This window comes from Solea solea, chromosome 1 (genome assembly GCF_958295425.1).
Source record: "Solea solea chromosome 1, fSolSol10.1, whole genome shotgun sequence".
NCBI classification, from domain to species: domain Eukaryota; kingdom Metazoa; phylum Chordata; class Actinopteri; order Pleuronectiformes; family Soleidae; genus Solea; species Solea solea.
In genome coordinates, this window is record NC_081134.1 from 16970233 (window position 1) to 16992735 (window position 22503).

Here is a 22503-nt window from a genome sequence, read left to right on the forward strand (position 1 = left end):
GTATATAAAAGTGGACATAGTCTTCTGGTTGCAAAACAAACTCCTGCTTTGACGCCTCATTTACAAATTTGACATCAGGTTCTTTTGAAGAAGAGACTCATTGGACTCAACGGAATTCTTTTTGCAACCAGCAAAGTTGCCCCCCCCCCCCCCCCACGTGGCTAATCGCTACTTCCTGGGATTCACTTTTCAAACCCGAAAACCATTTTTATATACAGTCTAGACTTCTGTCACAGAGATGGTTGGTAGCATAGTTTTCTTATTTTACAGTATAACATTTGGGTCACCTTTGACCCCCTCAATCCATGTCCAACTGAGGTTTATGCACTAGACAAAAACAAAGGAAGCCAAACATGTCAGGAACTTCTTGCCACCTTTATGGTTTGTTTTGTGAGACGTTAAGAAAATGTCACATTTTCCCTTGTGTACGTATTTCCCCTTGTCTATTTATAAACCGAAACTATGTTTAAACTCTGCTTTTGTCTTGTACCTGTGATGCCATGTTTACGAGCTACACTAGTCTGTTATTACATGTTGTAGGAGAGGTGGAGCAGGTAATCCCTGTTGACATGTAGAGTAGTGTGAGTGTGACCACATGCATGACTGCTGAAACTGGTTCATTCAAGATGTCTTTCACAATCAACAAAACTGAAAGCAAAATATTAATTATTATTACTAATTATAATTGGCATACCTTTTAAAGGTATCGCAGTAGAACTAGTAATGTGAGTGTCACACTGTCAGAAAGAAATGTGTTGAAAATGGAGGGAAGGTTTTATTGAAGGTATTACAGAGGGGAGCTGTAAACTACCCTGCAGCATTTTGTTCTGTGACTGTGTATCTAACAAACAAGTTTTAAACGCGAGTATCTTTAATAAAGTTGCATCTGCTTTGGAAAAGATTTCTCCATGTCTTTAATGTCTCCTGTAAACAGTTCTATAAATTATTGCAAAAAGGTGTTGTTGCTGGTGCTTATTGTTGTTATTATTATTATTATTATTGTTAGTCCAATATCAATACAATATAGTGAGAAGCCCTTTAAAGTTGCAGTTGCACTAATGTTTAGTTTAGTCAGTCCACCTTTTGGTTATTTGGTGGGGGGTCCCCTTTTGCCTGGGGTCCCCAGAGTGAAATGCCTCTGCGTTTAGTTCATCCTCTAAGCCACTTCAATTCAATGCAGAGTCACCAGTGTAGTTTAGTGAATGTTAAATAAGTTACTCTTACAAAACGTAACCTTACTTAACCCTGTCACACCAGCTGTGCTTGTGCGCCGCCACTGTGCGGCTCCTTAAGCCCGCAGCTCGCAGCCTCTCACCATTCACATCGCCGGGGGTTCGGGCATTGACACGTCAGGAGGAGGAGGAGGCGGCTTCAGGGCAATTTCCCAGACAGAGTCATGGGCACCGACTGAGGACACCAGCGCGTCCTTCACCGGTAGCACCCCGCGGAAGTCATCCGAAGGTAAATGTTTACTTCACAGACTGATTTCTGCTTGTTTTTGACAGCAGCTGCTTGCGACAGTGTACCCCCCCTTCTTGATTCCACCCTCTGCTAACGTTAGCTATAGCCTATAAGCTGGCTAACATCTTTGAACTGCGATGAATGAATTTGAAATGAAGAGGCTCATAGTGATTTAAAATTAATTCACCACTAAGTACAAACACGAGCTGGTCCTCGTTTAATTGAAACCGGCGACGTAGCGTCAGCGGTGGCCGTGGCTCTCGCTGTTTACGGTTTGCTGCTAACGGTAACGTAAACTCAACGCTGAAGCTAGCTGAGGGTGAAGTGACGGCTAACTGCTGTCAGTCCATTCAAATATACATGTCCTAAGAAGGTAGGCTTCACTGTTTTAATGGCTTTAATCTTTCCGAATTGGTATGTGTTACTTCAACGACACACGCTTTATTGTCCTTTTGTATAGTTATCTGTGCTGGCGACTTCAGTCAAGTGATGTGATTGATCTTAGTTGGTCAAAATAGCATTTTTAGCCATAATAGCTCAAGCTAATATTACATTTGCGTTATATAGTTAAAACGGGACAGCCCGTATAAGTTTGCTATGTGTTCGCTTGGCTTGTAAACAGTGCTGCTACCTCACCAAACAACCCACCTTCCCGTGGCTGGCTTGCTTGAAACTATCACACTGACCTTGTACTGTTGTGGGAGATAAGAACGATAACACTTTTAGGCATTTTATGTAAATGTATAATGTGAGACAGGATCACAGTGATCACTTCATCACTGGCACTCCAGTACAGACTCTCAGCTCCTTGTTATTGTTGGAGATTACCTTGCAAAACATGGACTTTGAGTCATCTGTGTTATGAAACCGCGTTCAACAGTTGAATGTAAACAGTAGGTTTTCTTGGAAGCACCACACTAGCCTCACAGTAAAGCTTATCATGTATGTCACTTTCTTGTTGAAAGAGTTTTACAGAGGTTTAAAGTAAAATGAATGGCCATTTCAGATGCTGTGACTTGATAGTACATGTGACATTTCCTTGATTAAACATCCTATTTAAAAATGTTTCCAAGGTAATTTAAGTGTTCATTCAAAACCCCAGAAAAGTGTTGAGCCTGTTGAGTCAGCATTTTGAAAGACTAAAATTATTGATTAGTTTAACAATTAAATAATCAACAATGTTGTACAAGTAACATGTCAAAAACGTCCAGTGTAACACTTAAAAGTGAAAGTATCACATCTACAGGCTTATTAATATGACATAAAGTTCAATCATATTTCTAAGTTAGTTTAAAGAGTGACTGGCTATTATTACTTTAATACAAGAAGGATTTTTTTCTTGTCATATATCCATTACGTGTGTGTGTGTGTGTGTGTGTAAGCTATCTGCCTCTTGGTTTTGACTTTCTGTGAATTGTGTGTGTGTGTGTGTGTGTGTGTGCAAGCTATCTGCCTCTTGGTTTTGACTTTCTGTGAATTGCATTCAAATGAAAATGAAAGCAGCATTTTATTGACTTGCACAGTGTCAAAACTGAAAGCCAGCCAGTTTGTCTGTGGTTATGATTGTCATGATTTCTGTTACACATTAGAAGCATGCTCATTGCTGTTCCATTGGGTAGAACCTTAAACATGTAAGAGTGGAAATTGTGTAACATGAGCCCTGTGTGGTCTGTTTGGCCAGCTCAGTCACATGACTTGATTCTTTGCCACTCAGTCAAAGCAAATGTTCGTTAATTCCAAAAGTAGGCAGTGATTATGTAGTTTGGGTAAGTGGGTCCATAACACTTGCATGTATAATCATGTATGTTGCTTATTAAAAGCATGGTTTTATGTTGATTCTAGCTTGGTGGACAAGTCTTTGTTTTTGACTCTCAACTTTTTACCTCTAAAAGGAAAGTATTGGTTGAAGAATTTGACAAGAGCCATGAATTGAGAAAGAAGCGATCCTAACACAGGGGGAAAATGAACCAGCAGCCGTTATCTCAGTGGGCCTCTATTTTCTTTGGTGTGTTTACAAAAGGCTTAGCAGGTGGGAGAGTTGGACTGAGGCTTTTTTGGACATGCTTCATGCATTACATTATTCTGAGGAATTCATTTAGGAGCTAAATCTGGCAGGAAGATGCTTTAATTTGGACCTCAGAGAGACACAAACCTTAGTGGATTTGTCATTGCTGGGACAAGAGTCATGAGTGCACTCACTGAGTTTCTATTATGTGTTTCTATTGCTTGCAGATATGAATTAATTAGCATTTGGGCTCATTTTAGTCAGCTGTAATGATATGTTGTCAGGCATGATCCCTGATGAGATAATCTCAGATCTTTTACAGGACTTTCCATAGGACTTTTACCTGGTTATCTGTGTGGTCACATGGCAGGAATGTCAAAACTGCAAGGGTATAAAGTGCAACAAATGACCAACATTAAAATCTCACCCAGTCCCATTGGTTACAGCACCAGTTGTCATTTGCCTCCCCCTTAAATAGTCATGCACAATAACAAGCACATGGAGCGACAATTGCACCACACATGTGACTGAGTGTGGTAGAACGTCATGTTGTGGAGACTATGTGGCCCTTTTCCCTGAGCGTGTACTGTTATCAGGGAAAAACACTTTGTAGCTTGTCAGAGAAATTAGCTGTGCATTATCAGTCGTGCACCGCACCTTAAAGATCCCAGCCCATTGGCTAAAGCCTGTGGGCTCCGTCATCTGACTGGATGAGCGCAGACACTGCAAAGAGTAGCCAAGAGAGAGGATGACGTTTATGACAGTGTTGCACAATTGCCACTGGCAAGAGATAGAATATCAGTATTTACCCATGAGTAGGTTAATTTCAAGGTGATATGGTGGACTGTTTTTGAGATTGGATCAGGATGGCAGAGAGTCCTTACTATGATAATCTGAGGGAAGAAGACACTGGCCTCAGTGGAGTCTCCTGATGCCCCACAAATGGTGATGAAGCGACAGAGATCTTGGGGTGACTGTGAGTTTCTGGGAAGCAACACAGACAACAGTGAGCAGGATGAGTCCTCAACTCTGAGGTCGTCCTGGTCTCTGGTGAGTCTAAACGACAGGTCTCTTATTCAGTCACAGCTTGAGCTGAAGGGCCCACTACTAGGTTTGCTTGGTTAACTGGAGTCAGTTTTGTTACCTTAATATCTGACAACAGTATAGCACAAGGACAGTGTCAGTGTATGGCTATTTTCAAGACTAGGTTTTCAACTTTAACTGTGAAAGAAGATGACAGGACACTGATAAACACTATCAGTTGGGTTTAGGATTGGTTTATTCTATTCAGACTGCATCAAATTCGACCCCCACCTAATCTGCAAATATACAAACTGATCTAATGGTAGTTTTGACTCAGGAATTACAGATGCTTGTGTTCTTCAACTTCTAAGCTGACTCTGAATATAGTAATATTCTTAGAAGCAGATCAAGCATGTTTACCTTGTGTGACCGCATTACAGAAAGAGTGACAGCTTTCCATGCACCTCTATAATGTTCTATTTAAATGTAGAATATGTTGACCAATAACCATTTATAGATGTTTGGCGCCTTGTTCTGAAGGCTCCAAACAGACAAGAAGTTAGCAATGTAGCACTTAACAGCACCTCCACTTCATGAATCTAAAATAAAAGTGAAACTTGCTTACATAACTTGGGGTCATAAACAACCTCTCTATGCAGTGTGTTATTTATTTTAATACAGCATGAAGCTCTTACTTTTCTGACGTACAGAAAATAATCTGTTAAGAACTGAACATGCCATGTGGTTACATTTTTCCCAGAGTGTGAGGTAGTGAAATGGTTTTGTATGTAGGGCATGCTGCTTTTTTATTCGGTTATCTATTTATACTTTGGTTTGTTGTTAACATTGACTTACGTGTGCAATCACTGCATAAACCACATTCTCTTATTACCAAATCTATGATGGATTATTTAAGAAGATATTATTGTATCGCACGTATTCATCAAAACATCACCATGGAAATGTGTATATATATTCTCCAATAAATGGGTAAATTGGGTAAACATAATGTTAAATAAATTAAAAATACTTTTATTCAGGTCTTAATAAGTTAATGCTGGAAACACCGGAGTTGCTGTCCTGTCTGACATAACACAATAGTCTAACCTAACCTTCACTGTGAACTAATTTGTTTTCTTATTCTTTCAAATGTCTATTGATTAGACTGTTAATCTTTAATTTTGAGTTTTCAGTTCCACGCTCACTTTGCGGCCTAATGATTTTATCATGTCAGAGGTTGTGGTGCACATCAGCACTTACTGTCACAGTTACCAGTGTAGCAAGTTCCTTTTGTTTACTTTTCATGTTCTGAAATGTCTCATTAAATGCTCTAAGGAGTTTTGCAACAACATCAACAGCATATTTGAATGTAGTAGCAGGCCTCAGTTCTCTGCAGAAAAATACACAGGTTACACATGGTTTGCAAAGTATGCAAATGTGAACCCACGCACAAAACTATTTTGTTGTTGGGTACTGTAAATATTTGTTTCACTGAGGCCAGAGAGGAAAACCTTGAAATTTCCTGCAGATTGATTGTTTAGGTTTTTTTTCAATATCTTGTGCCAGAAATTTACTGTTCAACTTTGACACAGAACGTCTGCCATTCTTTGGCAGAATATAGCTGTTGCTGCTAGGATGCTGTTTGTTGGGTCCCCCATACTTCACGGAGGAGTGTTTTTAAAATAATAATAATATAAGTGCTTTGGTCTTGCAATTCACCCAGTGTAGCATTTTAACTGAAATGATGCTTGATTACACTTTTTCATTCTCTACAAATCTGTACAAAATGTATGTCTCATTATTTATGTCTTTGGGGTTAAATGTGTCAGAATTATTCCAAGTTTCCCTGCACATGAATATTTTTATCAAACTGATGTTAAGGGCAGAATATCTTGACAGTGTTCACTGTATCTCATGATGCCAGGCTTGCAGAAATATCTCTGTTTTCAACTCCCTGCACCCACCTCACTGCTCCCATCAAGGCCAGACTGTGACCTAACGGTCAGTGTGAGAGTGCATTTCAGGTTATATAACCCAGGGGAATATGTTTACAAACCTTAATAAATGAAACCCTGAACCAAGCAAACCAGAATCATCTTTGCCAAGTTAATGGTTAAACACAACACACTCTGACCCAGATCACAAATGACTGTCAGTGATCTAGTTTTGGGAATTCAGCAAACAGGCCACAGGATGGCTGGGTGGTTCAGGTGATTACTTAAAGCCTGTGTAGGATTTTATTTATTTATCTTGGGATTGAACAGATATTTTAACCTTATTATTTATACAGATAATCTCATTGAGACTCAAACTATCTCTCAATCTACTTGACAAAAAGCAGGTTTTGTGAATGTAGAGGTAAAGCAGGTCCATTTAAATATAGCCACATACCCTCTGGCTTGCATTTGTGTATACATAGCAGAGGGTTGTGAATGTAAACAGGAAGTCAGCTGCTTTCAACGCAACAGAGCAGTGGGAACAATGTTGTCTCTTCACATTGTTTCAGCCCAGACATCGGGCTTCAGCTCTTGATTTTTGCTCTGCAGGACAGTGGCCAGTGTCATCGTAACAGTGGCATAGAGCATAGAGAACAGGCACACAGGCACTGAGAGAGCTTGGAGGCAAAAGCCAAATAATACTCAATGATAGATGACAGTGCTGAAGAATACACCCATCATAGGTTCAGTTGTTCCTCAAACTCTGCTTTGTTATTATTTGATTTATTTAATTAAGATGTCTTTTCTCCCTCCAGGTGGACACCATGAACTACGTGGGCCAGCTGGCAGGTCAGGTGCTTGTGACCGTCAAAGAACTGTACAAGGGCATAAATCAAGCCACTTTATCGGGCTGCATCGACGTTGTAGTCGTCCGTCAGAGAGATGGAACGTACCAGTGCTCACCATTTCACGTGCGCTTTGGCAAGCTGGGCGTGCTGCGCTCCAAAGAGAAAGTAGTAAGTTGAGATTTTTCATTGCTTTAATTTGCCTCTCTGTAATATGGAAGCATATTACCTGTCTCTGTTTTCTGTATTAATTAGGTACTTTTTTAATGAATGAAAAGATTTTGGCTCCGTATTTCTGCGTTAGTAAGATACTTGAGAAGCTCCCTTTTCCTTCTTGAGAGCTCAGTTTGAGTAAACATGTCCCAGTTGTTCAGTTAAATCATAAGCACTGTGTCATCCTATATCCGTCAAGTATGCTGTATTTATCCAAATTATCTTGGAGTAACTTGGAGAAGAATGTGCTTTTTACGTCCTGCAAAGTCCACAAACATATTATAATAACATGGATATTACACATATTACGCATGCAAATCTCCCAATGTCTAAAACCCAAAGCAAAGTAAAACTGGATTAAACTGAACACCTGCAACAAGTTTGCTTCCAGTCAAGCAAGAAAAACAGAGCCAAAAGTATCTCATTAATTCTGAAAAATAGAGCCTATTTGGGTTAGCCTACAAACCAGAGGTTGCGCTAGACTTTTTCGTTGTCTGTCATTTTGACTGACATGGTCATAAAAATCCCGTCATAATCAATTTTTACCGGTCACTTTAAATGATAATAATGACATATTCAATTGCATTGTTCATATTGCAGTGGAATATGAACAGTTAACCTGTGGCCTAAACGCACAGTCTCACACCTTCCTCCTGGTCCACATGGACTTAAATCGCGTGCCTGCTTGCGCGTAGTTGCGCGTGGTAGGAAATCCCGCAACATGCGCTCCTTCTGCACCAGTGGATCAGCTGCACAGACGCGCTCCATAGCATCCTGTCCATAGCTCTTTAACACGCTGTCAGCACTACAAGGATAGCGAGATGCATTGAGTACGGTGTCCAGGTCAGAAATTATGCTCAGATTCTCCGATGGGAATCTTTATTTTGTCACACAACATTTTTCTATCCTCCCTCCTCAGCCAGGAGAACTCCCGCTCCCACTGAACTCACCTAACCTCCTTACTGCCGCTCCTTCATCTGCATCTATTCCTCTTTTTTCACCTCTTTTATCAACATAGTTTTTAGGGGTGTGAATTGCAATCTGTCAAAATGACGGATGGCTCTCAGATTTTTCCGTCACCATTTTAAAAAAACGGTTGATGACGGAAAATATTCGGTTAACGCGACCCCTGATACTAACCCAAGTGAATGCTAATATGCTTCTACTTTACTTAAACTGAAACATGTCAGACATGAGCATCATGATTTCGGATGTTGAGCTCCATAACACATGCTGTAAGCAAATTACATTTTAATTAATGTTCTGTTTTGGCTGTTCTGTGATCACTGTTCCTCCCTTTTTAGATAAACTTAAAAAGTCAAGTTATCTGTTTTATATACATATGGGGCTTTAGCCATAATAAATTTCATCACTGGAGCATCTCTGAATCATTTAGTGTCTTTGGCTCTGTGGAACGCAGATGGGATGTTCTCAGGCTTTCTAGCTGTTAAATCTTCCTTCTTGCCTGTAGATGAGATCCACTTCCACATGGTTGAGGCACGATGACAGTGCTATTTTCAGCCTCCACTTCTCACTTGAGACACTAGTATTCTAATTGCACCTTTGCTTCGACCTACTTGATGGGTAAAGAGGGGAAGTTGAGCCTTTTTAGTAGTGATGCAGCAGAAAATGTAAATGTTGTGGGTAAAGTAGGTGGAATCAGATAACTGTTGAACTGAAACTGAGGTTATTTAAATATATTCATACTCCGATCATCTCTTGATATTTGCTTGGTAATTAGTATGTATAAGTGGCTAATTACTCTGAGTGTTGAACTTGTTCTAAACACAGTGCACACTCTGACATGCAAAAAGCTGATTTTTCTTGTTTGCGGAGCAAGTGGATGATGATTTGCAGGGGATCGCCACAGTCTCAACACCTACCCAGAATGCTGATAGGTTTAGAGGGAAGGAATGAATGAGAGGTTTCTATGGCAACAGCTCTACAACTTGAATGCGTGGGAGGGGGAGGAAACATGAAGACATAGGCTTCAACAAGGGCTGTTTTGTAACAAACAGTTACAGTGTCTCTGTAATCAGTTATTATATCCTCGAGGGCTGCTGCTAAATTTGTGCTGGACCAAACACAAGCTGTGATATTTGTTTCTGTCGTGCAGATCATTTTCAAAAAATCCCAAATTGGAACTGGACTGTACTCACCCAAATACTAATTACTTTTTGGCTGTGAGTGATGTTTCTCCTTGGTTGGCAGCCAGAAATTTTGCTGTTTCAATATAAAAACACTTACCACATATTGTCTCACTTCTCCTCTGCTCTTTGTTTTGGAAATGCAGAATACACGTATAGCTGTCAGAGCCTTAATAGCCTTAATTTTGAGCTTGTTTCAATTGCCTTCACTAGCTCTGCATGGTGTTGTCAGACACTTCAGTATTATGTAACATGTCACTGACAAAAGAAGTTGAAGGGTGACATTCATTTATTCTGCCTTATTAATAACTGGGTATTGAAATTCCCAACCATCTCTCACCACACATAAATTGCCCCTAGCAACCTTAAAGGGGTGAAATACAATCTTCTGGAGTGGAGAAGCCAAACAACACTGGTTTGTAATCATTAGCAATGGGAAAATATCAAATGCATCCTATTACATTGGTGGGCATTGGTTTGGAATTAATATTAATGATGTGGTTTCAGGTTGTCAGACTAGGCAGAGCACTTGAGTCCATGTCTGCCTGCTTTGTAGTCTCTGTCAGACGTGACCTGGTTCTTTTGCTTTTGTGGTGTCAAGTTTCTGAATGGCCTCAGGTCCACTGGGGTTTTGCCTGGCAGACATGAATAGCCCTGTTCTGTTGGCAGCTTCCGTAAAATGCGAGCCCAGAGGACCCTTACACTTATTAGGTTTTCCAGAAGAAACCATGCAGTGCCCACAGTTAGAGAAGAAGAGAGAGCTTAATTGTCATTGTCAGTGAATAAAATACAAGGAGATAATAGAGTGCTATATTGGTTCATGAATTTTTAAAACTATGCTATAAAAACATTCTGTAAAACAAATAAATAGAAACAGCCACAGCTATCAGTGGACACAGACATTTTCCAGGGTCTTATTTTCCAAATGAACATTTACTTCACAGTTGTCATGTTGTCACAGAGGTGTCAGTCAATCTGTAATTTATTCTTTCAGATTGACATTGAAGTGAATGGGGAGCCTGCAGACCTGCACATGAAGCTGGGGGACAATGGAGAGGCCTTCTTTGTCCAAGAGTCTGAGGAGCAGAATGTAAGCATCTCTTTTACCACACGGTTTAATACAAAACGTAGAAATAATACAGTTTTAGGCTAATTGTACAAATTGTTTGGATATATTTGTAGTTTTAACAGCCAACATTAAGTTAGTTAATTCGTTTTTTATTATATATGAACAAAAACATTTGATTTCTACTTGTTGTATTTCTAGAAGAAGTTTATTTTGAACCTATTCATCCTTATTCATCTGATCTATTTGTGAAATCTAAAGGCAGGGTAATGAAGAAAATGCAATATATTGCATTTTATACACACTGGAGCCGGTTTCCCAATGGCCACAGACATCTGTGAGGAAACAGTTACTACACTGCAGTTTCTACTTGTGACAGTTGACCTATTGCTCAAGCCCTCTGAGTTCCTATTGTGTTGGCTCAAAACTGACGGCCACCCTGCTCCACAGGATACAGAAGTCACAGGCTTCATGTTTCTTATTCATGTTTATGGGTGGGATAAGAAGTGTCATGGGGTTTATCAGCATAGTTTATAAAAAAAAAGAGGATTCTTTGTGTTTTAGACAATCCACCCTGAAGATTAAAACACTTTTCAGCATCATGTTACTGAACGTGTAACACTAAGCCTCACATTCACACATTGTCACTTTTCCCCCTTACTCTAGCAAATTGTCCCCGCACACCTGGCCACCTCCCCGATCCCCACTGAGAGTCACCTGTTCTGGATCTCGGAGGTGGAGCACAGGACACCAAAAGATCTGGAGGACGACCCTGCTGACCCAGAGGACCCTCCCGAGCCTCCTGCTCCCAGCACTGTGTCCACAAAAAAGAAGAAGAAACGCAGGAAGAAGCACAAGGGAGACCCTCGAAGAGAGGAGCTGACCCCACCCATGTCGGTCACTACTGGTAATGCTATTGCTGCTAATGCGAATGCTGCTACATCTGCTCCTCTGTCTAATACTGGGCAGAATGAAGAGATCTTTGAGATGGACATGAGCTCTGATGAGGAGGCTGCAGCACATGTCTCTCGGTAAGTTCAGTTAGGACTCGGCACTTGTTACTTCAGCCAAGATGTGCGTAGAGATGGGTTGATGATAATCTTTTGTAACCTTTCATTTAGGTCCCCTTCAGTGAGCACAATGCGTGACATTGACCCAAAATTACCTGCAGCTAGACACAGTCTTGAGGGGTATCCCTTGTCTGATGGTGATTGGCATGCAAATGACAGGTACATGTAGACAAGAACTTGCAGCTTTCAACAAGGGTTTGGCAAAAGCACATTAATACAGACTGTTTTACTGATTGTGGGCATCTGATTTTCCCCCTTCAGTCACGGCTTTTCACAGGCCTTCTCCCCAAAGAGTGACTCTGAACTGCTCATCAGGCCTTCAGAGAGTATGCTCCGAGCAGAGTCCCACATGCAGTGGACCTGGGGAGAATTCCCAGAAACAACTAGGGTAAGCACTTCTCTTCACATTGAAACATAAAAAAAATAGAGATGTAAGTGTGCTTATCTTGAACGTATTTCTTACTTGTATCCAACATCCAGGTCAGCAAGAAAGATAAACCAGAACCACTAAAAAGGGTGACCATCACCCCGTCAGAGAGCACTCACTTCCGCGTCATTCTCAGTTCGGAGGCCATGGAGAATGAGACGGAGATCGAAAAGGAAGATGGCGGCTCCCCAGTGTGCACTATTGTCAAGCCTCAGCCACGCACCCCCATCACCCCCATCACCCCCATCACCCCTGTCACCACTATAACACCAATGAATCCTCTCACCTCTGTCAGTACCATTAGTCCTATAACCCCCACAGAACCCCTGGATGTCCTGCCTTCCAGTGTGGCAACCTCCACCCCATCCAACAGCCAACAGAGTGATTCACCCTCTAAGAAGAAAGGCAAGTTTTCCACCAAAATTAAAAAAAACAAAACACAGATTATAAGTCCATTACATGATACATATTTTGGTTTTTGGATGCAGGTGTCCCGAAGAGGAGTCAGCATCAGGGTCCTGAGGATATCTACCTAGATGATTTGAATGTCCTTGAACCTGATGTTGCTGCAAGATATTTTCCCAAGAGGTTAGCCGATGAGAATTAATGTTGCAGTCCGTTTTAATTAAGAGGTCTCTTTTTAAAATTTAAACATGCATAAGATAAAAATATTACTGCTCTAAAAGTACACTGGTGACCTATACAGGTGTCACGATTCATTGTATTCTGTTGTTTCAGTGAGTCGGAGGCAGCCTCTAAGCACTGGATGGACTCTGACATGCGCTCTGGATCACAGTCCCCTCAGTCAGTGGGTAGTGCTGCAGCAGATAGTGGGACAGAGTGTTTATCTGACTTGGCCAGTGACCTCCCTGATGTTACCCTATCTCTGTGTGGAGGCCTCACAGAAAATGCAGAGATATCCAAAGGTAGACCACAATAACCCTTAATCAAAATGCAACCTTAAATGCACTTAGTACTTTCATGCTAGGGAGAAAGTCTCTACTGTGTGTAAAGATATACAGTCACGTATATGTCCCCATATTTCTCCTAAAAGGGCACTTGTCTGTATTTTACAAGGACCAAATCACAACTGCTCTTTCTCTCTTACGTTTCAGACCTTTTTTTGATTTCCTTGTCCGTTCAAAAATATGCATATAATCTTAAGCAGGTTTTCTGCTATTCTGCCGTGTGGAAGTACAAGTTTTCTGGCCTTTCTGTGTGGCTTTAAGTAAGATCTTCAACCTCATCACCACTGACCTTTTCATCTGCTATCTAATTAATTTCCCACTCACCTCTGTGTTTGCAGAAAGGTTCATGGAGCATATCATCTCCTATCACGAATTTGCTGAAAATCCAGCAATTATAGATAACCCCAACTTAGTAGTTAAGATAGGAAATAGGTAAGTAAGCATTTCAATTTAGATTTTAAAAAAAATATATGTACGGTAGTTATACTTGGTATAATTATAATTATATAATTATTCCTCTGTTATCAGGTATTATAACTGGACACTAGCTGCACCCTTGATTTTAAGTCTACAAGCATTTCAGAAGAATCTACCAAAGGTATTCGAGTCTTTCCTTCATGTACAGTTTCTAGCTGTGGATCATTGTAAACTGGCAACTAGCTCACAATCACATGTCTTTTTTTATTCAAGGCTACAGAGGAGGCCTGGGTGAAGGAGAAAATGCCAAAGAAGTCAGGCCGCTGGTGGTTCTGGAGAAAGAGATCGGACAGTACAATCAAGCAGGTGGGCACATGATAAATAAACTTGCAAGAACATACGTACTGTACGGACAGTGTTTTGTTTTCAGATCTATTATTATTCACATTGATATCGCGTTATTGTTTGATCATTTTTACAGTCTGAAACCAAGCTTGAAACCAAGGATGAGTCTCTTTTGGAGGAAGAAGGGCCCTCCGTATCTCAGGAGAAGCTGGCCTTATCGTGAGTCACGCTAAAGGTTTATTTGTGTGAGAGTGCGTGAGTCAACTGAGGTCAGTAATTGAAAGAACACTTGGCACGAGATTGTGTCAAAACACCGTGTTATCACTACACTGAGTCCATAGGTCAAGTTTCAATACATGTACACCTTTGTGCTTTGTGTACAGTAGTTGTTTCGACCAGTGTTTGAATTATCAGGTAGGGTTTCAAGTAATTTGTCAGAATAAAGACATAAATAACAACTGGTTTTGTGTGTGTGTGTTTGTGTGTGTATATATAGGCCTAAAGCAGGAGATTCATCCAGCGATGAGGAGGCCAAGGAGGTGAGCGCTGCATCCTGTCAAGAGAGACTGCAGCCAGTTGAAGGCCACCACCACCCAATCCCCCACACTTACAGGAAGTCACTACGCCTCTCTTCTGATCAGATAGTAAGTACATTTCTCAACAATGTGTTTACCCTCCTCGCACTCATCGTCCTGTCTACTATAGAATGTTGCCTGTAAAATAATATTTATATTCTTTTAAAGTTTTATGGTCATTTTACAGATTCTTTTGAACGACTAATTAGGCTGGTTCTCGGTATAGAAAATTTCACAAATTGAACAGTGCTTTGCACTTAATGAGATTGGTACATCAGAGGGTTTTATTTGTAGTTTCGGACTCCCTCTGCTGGCCAGCTATGAATTTCTGTTGTGTCTGCTCCACCTTGACCCTGTAGGGGGCTCTCAAGACCTTTTTATGTCCGTTATTCTGTGGATTACAGTAGAGAGACACTGGGGCACAGTGCACTGTAGAAACTCATGTTACTTATTAAAGTGGACTTTGATTCCTGATGCCTTGACTGTTTGTCTTGTATTACCAGGCCAGTCTGAAATTGAAGGAGGGACCGAATGATGTGACGTTCAGCATCACCACTCAGTACCAGGGCACATGCCGCTGCGAGGGCACCATCTACCTGTGGAACTGGGACGACAAAGTCGTTATCTCTGACATTGATGGCACCATCACCAAGTATGTTGCCCCAACTCATTCAGTGGTTTTATGCCTCTGAGGCATTTTTGTGTAATACTGTTGTGATGGAGCGTGCGCACACTGACACTCTTTGTCAAATGTGAGCTGTACTGTACACTGAATAGCTGTTTTTTCACATCCGCTACATTGCCATTGATCAGCTCTCCAATACTACATGGTGTTCACTCAGTTGTGCATAATATCAGCTGTTGATAAGATATTATTAAATGCTAAGGCATGTGTGTGAGGAGTAGTCAGTGAATCTGTTTAAGGATGTAACACATATTGTAATTTAGTGAATAACATATTCAAGGAGTCCTGTGGAGATACCTGCGCACCATATGACTCATCCTTGTCTTGTATTATGTATTTTTAATCTAAAAAGGAGAGGAATTTGAGCATATGTCAAAGTGTAATCCTATTTAAGTTCTTAGTGTTTATAAATTGCCCACATAAGGGTTAGGGTTGGATTAGGTTGAAATAACGTTACTGAACAATGAAAACATTGGATCATAAATCGTTATGTAGGTACTTTTATTTTTCATATGTTAATTTTCCACACTATTCTTAGCAACCTCACAGCTCAAATAGCAAATCTAAACTTAGGACACGCTGCAAATCTGTTCATTAAAACTCCTTAATTGGCTTTAAGCCACATCTGTCTCATTTGACACACAACTAATGTATATGCTGCGATTTCAGTGCCAACTATGAGGTTCATAGATGGTCAACATCAAACAGGGTCTACATTTGACTGCAGCTTATTATCGCTGTGACCCTTTGGGCCAACCTGTGACATGTGGCTTTCTTTCAGTAACACAGTGAAGAGCACGGGGGCTATAATGAGCCCATTTACATTTCAGGCTTTAAGCACTCACTGTCATACGCTGAGGTTGAGACGGTATCTTTCCTATGAGCCTGTGTAATCCTCATTAGTGGAGAACAGTCCCTTATGTTCTCTATTTAAGATGGAACTGGTAAAGTAGTTACAGTGCTTCATGTGACATCTTTTTGGCAGAGCGTGCCACCAATCTTACTGAATTTTCTTTTACAGACGCGTTTCCTCCGTCTGCCACTGTCCGTCTGTAGCATTTCTTTTATTTTGTGTGTGTTTTTGTCCGAGGTGTGGCAGATTGTCATTAATATTTGTGTGTGTGTGTGTGTGGTATTTTAGGTCAGATGTGTTTGGACAGATCCTGCCACAGCTGGGGAAGGACTGGACCCACCAAGGCATTGCCAAGCTTTACCACTCAGTCGCTGAGTAAGTGCACAACAACAGCACTGATTAATCGCAGAGGAAAGATGCATGGTTGTTCAGGGATTACACTGTCTGGAATTGATTCCTGAGTTCATCTCTCTGGAGTTCATATTTGTGTGGGTTGATTTGAGGTGAATGACTCAGGAAGTTGAACAATTATCAAGACAAGGCAAAAACCCCCTTCACATTACTGTTTAACCACTTGTCTCAAATTGTTAAATGTTGTCCTGCCTTTGCAGCTTTATTCATGCGGGGAATAGAATGTATAATGCATTTGGAGGAAATGGCCTATTGTGATTGTGGGCAGTCATAATGAATAGAATCTTTCCTCAGCGAAAGTTGGTGTGACTTTTCCTCCAACCATTATTACGGATCTAATTAAAGTGCTATTTTTAGTAATTGTTAACAATGGTCGTGATATTGAAGTGTATTTGAAAAGCTTTTAATGAGCACCACTTTCCCCACTGGCAGAAACGGCTACAAGTTCCTATACTGCTCAGCTCGGGCTATAGGCATGGCAGACATGACGAGAGGATACCTGCACTGGGTCAATGATGGAGGCACCATCCTGCCGCGTGGACCCCTCATGTTGTCTCCCAGCAGCCTTTTCTCCGCCTTTCACAGGTATGTACTGTACAACGACATATTCATTAATTATCAGACTAAAGCTAATTGTCAACCTTCTATGTATGTGTGTGTCACTTTAGGCTGTGGATGCAAAATATGAGTTGATAATAACGGTTATTTTGTCTGCCTTTTCTTTCTATCAAAAATCCCAAGGCTTACTTCAAGTGACATTGTGTGTGTTTTTTTTTTTGCATTCATTGCTCAATTCTGCTGGGAATCAGTGTAAAAATGTTTGTCCTTGGTGAAAAAGATTATTATTTACATCATGTGCCATAGTTGTTCAGACAATTTGTGATGGAGTTGTTGGAGTCAAGTTAACTAGACAAATATAACCCTACACGTAGCTGCAGCTTTCTGTGGTCAAAAATGTCCTGAAAATGACTGTGCCCAAAACAAGCTAAACTCAATGACTTCTGTGTCAAGAGTTCAGTGAAAGTTACAAAACCTTCTGTTGATCTAATGTTGAAGTTGATCCCGATGTTGTTTGCACTGTGTAGAAACACCTCTGCTATCCTGGCATTTAGATTTCCATCAGAAAATGTCCTTTTTCTAACGCTTTGCACCCAAATTTAAACCTAGAATTACTAAATGTAATGACGAAAAGAGAGTTGTAACCTAAAGAGACTGAAATAAAGCAGTCTGGGGGAAATTAGACACGTGTTTGGCCAAGTTAACTTTTGACCTTTAATAAGGACGTACAATATTTGTGTCACTAATTGAACTGTCTGATTACTTTAGGGAGGTTATCGAGAAGAAGCCCGAGATCTTCAAGATTGAATGCCTTACAGACATCAAGAACCTGTTCCAGCATAACAAGCAGCCATTCTACGCCGCCTTTGGGAATAGAGCTAATGTGAGTTAATGGATGTTTGAAGATGTCAGACTTCAGGACATTAAAACACTCACTTCTACACGTCGGTGAGCTGTGTTTTCCAGAAGCCCGTGTAGTCGTGATGTACTGTAAGATCAGCGCAACATGTTGCCTATCAATTAGTAGACATTTCACAAAACGTATGAAATCAGCACTGGGCTGAACTGGCGCTGAGGTCACTGGTGGATCATGGTCCCATGTGACTGTCTGTGGAAAGGACCTCAAGCCAGGCCCAGCGTCTCATCTTCAGCTGCATAAACACAAACACCCAGATCAACTCACTGTCTGTCTCCATTATGTGCCAAAACACATAAAACAAACACACACTCAGTCATTTTCTTGCCTACAAAAAACATCAAGTCTAGTTGCTATTATGTGCATTAGGTGGAGCATCAACAGGACGTTTGTGGTTATGTTGTACAAACTGATGTCCGTCTGTACCAGCAGTGTGTCATTCACATTCTAACTAAGGTTATGTCTACATTATTCCATTTTTATTTCTGCTGTAAGCCCTGAAATGGAGAAGTTCAAAAACTCTGCTGGCTCCATTTGAGTTTGATGACTCCAGGGGTGTGTTTTTAGTCTGGAAGGCCAGAATCATCATGAGACCTTTTGGAAATGATGATGAAGCATGAAGTGCCTGATTGCTTCTTACTGGTCAACTATTAGTTTTAAAGGAGAGGCTCTGTCAACACTCACTCACACCATGTTGTCATTCTCATGGCGGACGTCTTTGCTCCTACATTCCATCATTCTTTGTTGTTGGTAGTACTTTATGTGAGATTGACCCTTTTAAACATCATGTGTCCATACAGGATGCGTTTGCCTATAAGGAGGTGGGAGTTCCTGTGTGTAGGATTTTTACAGTTAATCCCAAGGGAGAGCTGATCCAGGAGCAGACCAAGGGCAACAAGTCTTCGTAAGAACATAAACTTCCTACTCTTCCGGTCTTTATTACTGTTGGGATTCACTTCAGTGAGACACAAGACACCGATACAGTCGCACTGCTTCTTTTTGCTCGGCGGCCGTGTTTACGTAGTGTTGCAGGGAAACCACAGGTGTTACTGATCACATTAACAATGGCTTTGTTCAGCTCGTGTAAGTCAGGGCGGTGTGACCGTGAACCAGCACGCAGTCTGAAAACTGAGGGGAGCTAAATGAAACTCTTGACTAGTTACACCTGTGACCTGTCAAAATGGCTGCTGTGCAAAAAAGGCCCAATGTTAGTGTCTACAAATGTACCAATAATTGATAATACATTTACCAAACCTTGCTTAAACCTGCACTAATCCACTGTTGGAGAGACTTTCAGCCTTTTATTTTGACACCGCAGATGTTTTGCTTAATTCCCACTGCTCTTAACAGAGTCAATTTTGGTCTGAAATGAATGCTAATGTTGTTTCCAGTCTTCAAGATGTGTAAATAAACGTTTTGATATTTGAATTTCCAAATGGCTACAAAAGCTGTACCAGCCTGCTTTCTGCTCTCGCTCACTCTAACCACACTGCGTCACTCTTCTGTGTTGTGTGATCTCACAGTTACGGCAGACTCAGCGAGCTGGTGGAGCACGTGTTCCCTCTGTTGAACAAAGAGCAGAACCAGGCCTTTGTCATGCCCGAGTACAGCTCCTTCTGTTACTGGAGACAGCCCATACCAAACATCGACCCAGATGAACTGCTCTGATCCAGCGCATGTGGTGGATACCCCAGGTATACGTACACATTCAAGACTGTGCACTTAAATGCATCTCCGCGGGACACGTGGACTGGAAACCACGTGTCCCATCTTTGCTCCAGAATACTTGGACACACACAATTTTGGTTCACTTTAATTACCAATTATAGATGAAGTGGAAGTGGTTTCCAGACAGGCAAATCCTGATTGATAGTCGCTGAAAGGTCTCATCCCACGCAGACAGGAGTCACCAAGTAAAATCATTATTCTTATTTCCTGATGCCTGTGAAGGCAGCATAGTCACGTGAACTCTCTGTGGTGCCCAGCACTGCACAGGGACAGAGATCTGAAGTCTTTTCGTCTAAAACCTTCAGCAGAGAGGATGATCATCTTTTCAGGGGAGCAACAGAGGACCATTATCCAGCAGCACTCACGGAAGAATTTCTTTTTTCCTTTTTTTTTTTTTTTTAAATCAAACTCACATCTTTGGAAATCTCTACTGAAGTGAGGTCTAACATTCAAAGTGTTAAGAGACACACTGTTAATTAAAACAGGAAATGCAGTTAACATGTAAAAGAGAAAAAAAAAAAAAAAACAGCAGTCGTGTGCTGGAAGTATTTGCTGAGGCTGCTGCGTTTGCCGAGACACAGGTACGCAATCATTCTTTGTAGTTTTCTGTTAAAAACTAAGTGAAGCAGTAGATGACAGGAAACACACTCCACCAACTATGAGCTCTTCAGAGCTGGTGAACTCACACACATTTCATATTTGGTCTCGTTTGTTAATATTCAAGGTTGTACCTGGGATTTATTTTTCTCAACAAGTATGTGAAAGAGAAAAAAAAAGAAGAAAAAATAACAACATGAAGCAGCTTCATATAATATTGTCTTGCTGTTATTTTAATGTTTATTCTGTTAAAAACGAGCTCTGGCGGCTTAAATATGTTTGTGTCAACGGTGCAGTCATTATTTATGATAATTGAAATGTCTAAGTTATTGATTTCTATTGTGACGCCTTTTTTGCTCGTTTTGGAAAACAGGAATCACATAATGCAAAAATGTGGAAATGCGTCAAATTGTATTTTGGACGTTTGGTCACAGGTTACCATGCACTTAACAGGAACAGCTAGGCCTTTTATGAACTCTCGATTTTTATTTGTGTGTGTGTCTTGTATCCCATTTTTCATGGTGACCTCCTTTTCCTCGTTTAACAATGAACCTCTCAACATGTGGTCGACGCATTCCCGAGCAAACCTCGGAACCTGCAGCTTTAGTATTAAAAATAGGAGTCAAATGTAAAGGGAATATGTTGGAATAGTGGAAATATTGAAGAATGAAGACGTGACGTAAGCGTGCACAGACCTAGTCGCTGAGTGCTGCTGCTGCTGTAAGCGCAGGGTTGACGATATCCCGCGCCCTTCTGCTTATGTTCCCCTCAGTGAGTTCCCGAGGTTTGTCCGACGCACTTTGTCTTCGCCGCACCTTGAGACGCGCACCTCTCACCCACGTCTGCCTCCCGGGAAAGGGTCTTTATAGACTGTTGACCAGCCAGAGTATGCAACTAACGCAGGATGGAGAGTTGTAGTTTTACCTCTTTTGTTGTGTGAGTGATCTCTTAAACACCACAGACAAATCAGCTAGTCAAAGATAAGACAAATACGTCTATAAGTTTGTGCGTAGCTGTTGGAAGGGGCGGAGAGTATTTGTTGGTTTGCAGGGCAAAGTGATGTTGGAAATGAGAAGAAATAAAAGTTTATTTATGGAGCCAAATACACATGAAAGTAGAATCACAGCCACCCTGTGTGTGTGTTTGTCTGTGCGTGTTTGTGTGCGTGTGTGTGTGTGTGTTAGAGAGACAGAGAAGACAGATACTGTGCCTCTGGTGACCAGAGTAGGAGCCTTTATGAGTTATGAGTAAACAGGAAATACTTGACTGTGTAACAGGAAGCCTTTCGCTTCTCTGTCATTGTGTATGCATGTATGTTTTAGGACAGACTGACGTGGATCATACCTCCACCACAGGTGTGATGTGAAAATGATGACGTGTGCTTGACATGATTTGAAGGAGACATGAAGGAAGGAAAAAGCACAACCGGTGAGAGCTTGATCCACATCATCCTCCTCTAGATAATTAGTTCGAATTTGGCTGAAGTGTTTTTCTGCGATCTGCGTTCTGTGTCACCCCCCCCCCCCCCCTTTTTTTTGTTTTGTGATAATTGAGATGCTAGTTTTGCTTTTGATGCGTTTGCTTGTTCTCTATGAAGTTGAGTGACGTCGGATTTAAGTGTGTCTTCTGATTAACAAAATGAATTCCATTCTTTCTATGAAAGCAAAGCATCTCGTGTGGAAGAGTCACACTTTCGTCGCCCTCCATGATCCTCCCGAGACGTGTGGTAAACGATATTTGTTCTCACTGCTCAATCGTTGCAGAAAATGATCCGGTATATATTTACTGATTTATCCTCTGTCTGTCGATGCCTTTTTTTGTTTGTTTTTTTTGTTTCATTATTTCTTTTTATGATCTTTTGTGGGACCGTTTGCTTGGTTCCGTTTGAGAGGTGACGCCTGTTCTTTTAAACGTGTCTGACCAACAAAGATACCTGAAGTGTACGCTGTGTTTGATTTGTATAGAAAATGTGATTCGAAAATATGTTTGGAGGAAGAAAAAAAAAAAAGGAAAATCCATTGTAAGAAGAAAAAACAGGCCTGCTAAAGCTAACAGAGTGTGGCTTGTGGTCGTATTTGTATTAAATAAAGTTTCTAACTGAAGGCACTTGTGTGCTGCACTTTTTTTTGTGTGTCTCCAGTCAGAGAAATAAGCTCAACCATCACAGATCCCACAGGTTGTTCCAGATTTTGAGACAAATTATTGAGTAACACAAAAATGGAATATGACACTTTTGTTTGTTTATTTTCTCCAACT

The 22503-nt window shown here is 40.9% G+C and overlaps 1 protein-coding gene across 3 annotated transcripts; it reads left to right on the forward strand.

Annotated features, from left to right (window-relative positions):
* The first annotated feature begins 1308 nt into the window (after nucleotides 1-1308).
* Nucleotides 1309-22349, forward strand: lpin2 (lipin 2). 3 transcript variants are annotated; one of them, XM_058651780.1, is made up of 21 exons: nucleotides 4236-4516; nucleotides 7242-7442; nucleotides 10626-10721; nucleotides 11364-11728; nucleotides 11819-11926; nucleotides 12029-12155; nucleotides 12248-12599; nucleotides 12683-12782; nucleotides 12933-13120; nucleotides 13501-13594; nucleotides 13691-13760; nucleotides 13853-13945; nucleotides 14061-14143; nucleotides 14421-14568; nucleotides 15003-15151; nucleotides 16326-16412; nucleotides 16881-17033; nucleotides 17775-17889; nucleotides 18723-18826; nucleotides 19446-19616; nucleotides 21020-22349. In XM_058651780.1, exons 1-20 carry the CDS (start codon nucleotides 4409-4411, stop codon nucleotides 19588-19590), a joined length of 2886 nt encoding a protein of 961 aa, XP_058507763.1. In that variant the 5' UTR covers nucleotides 4236-4408; the 3' UTR covers nucleotides 19591-19616; nucleotides 21020-22349. The 3 variants fall into 3 exon arrangements, with proteins under 3 accessions (XP_058507909.1, XP_058507837.1, XP_058507763.1); XM_058651926.1 differs by lacking the exon at nucleotides 4236-4516 and adding an exon at nucleotides 1309-1461 and having other exon boundaries at nucleotides 19446-22349; XM_058651854.1 differs by lacking the exon at nucleotides 4236-4516 and adding an exon at nucleotides 1734-1834 and having other exon boundaries at nucleotides 19446-22349.
* The last annotated feature ends 154 nt before the right edge of the window (nucleotides 22350-22503 follow it).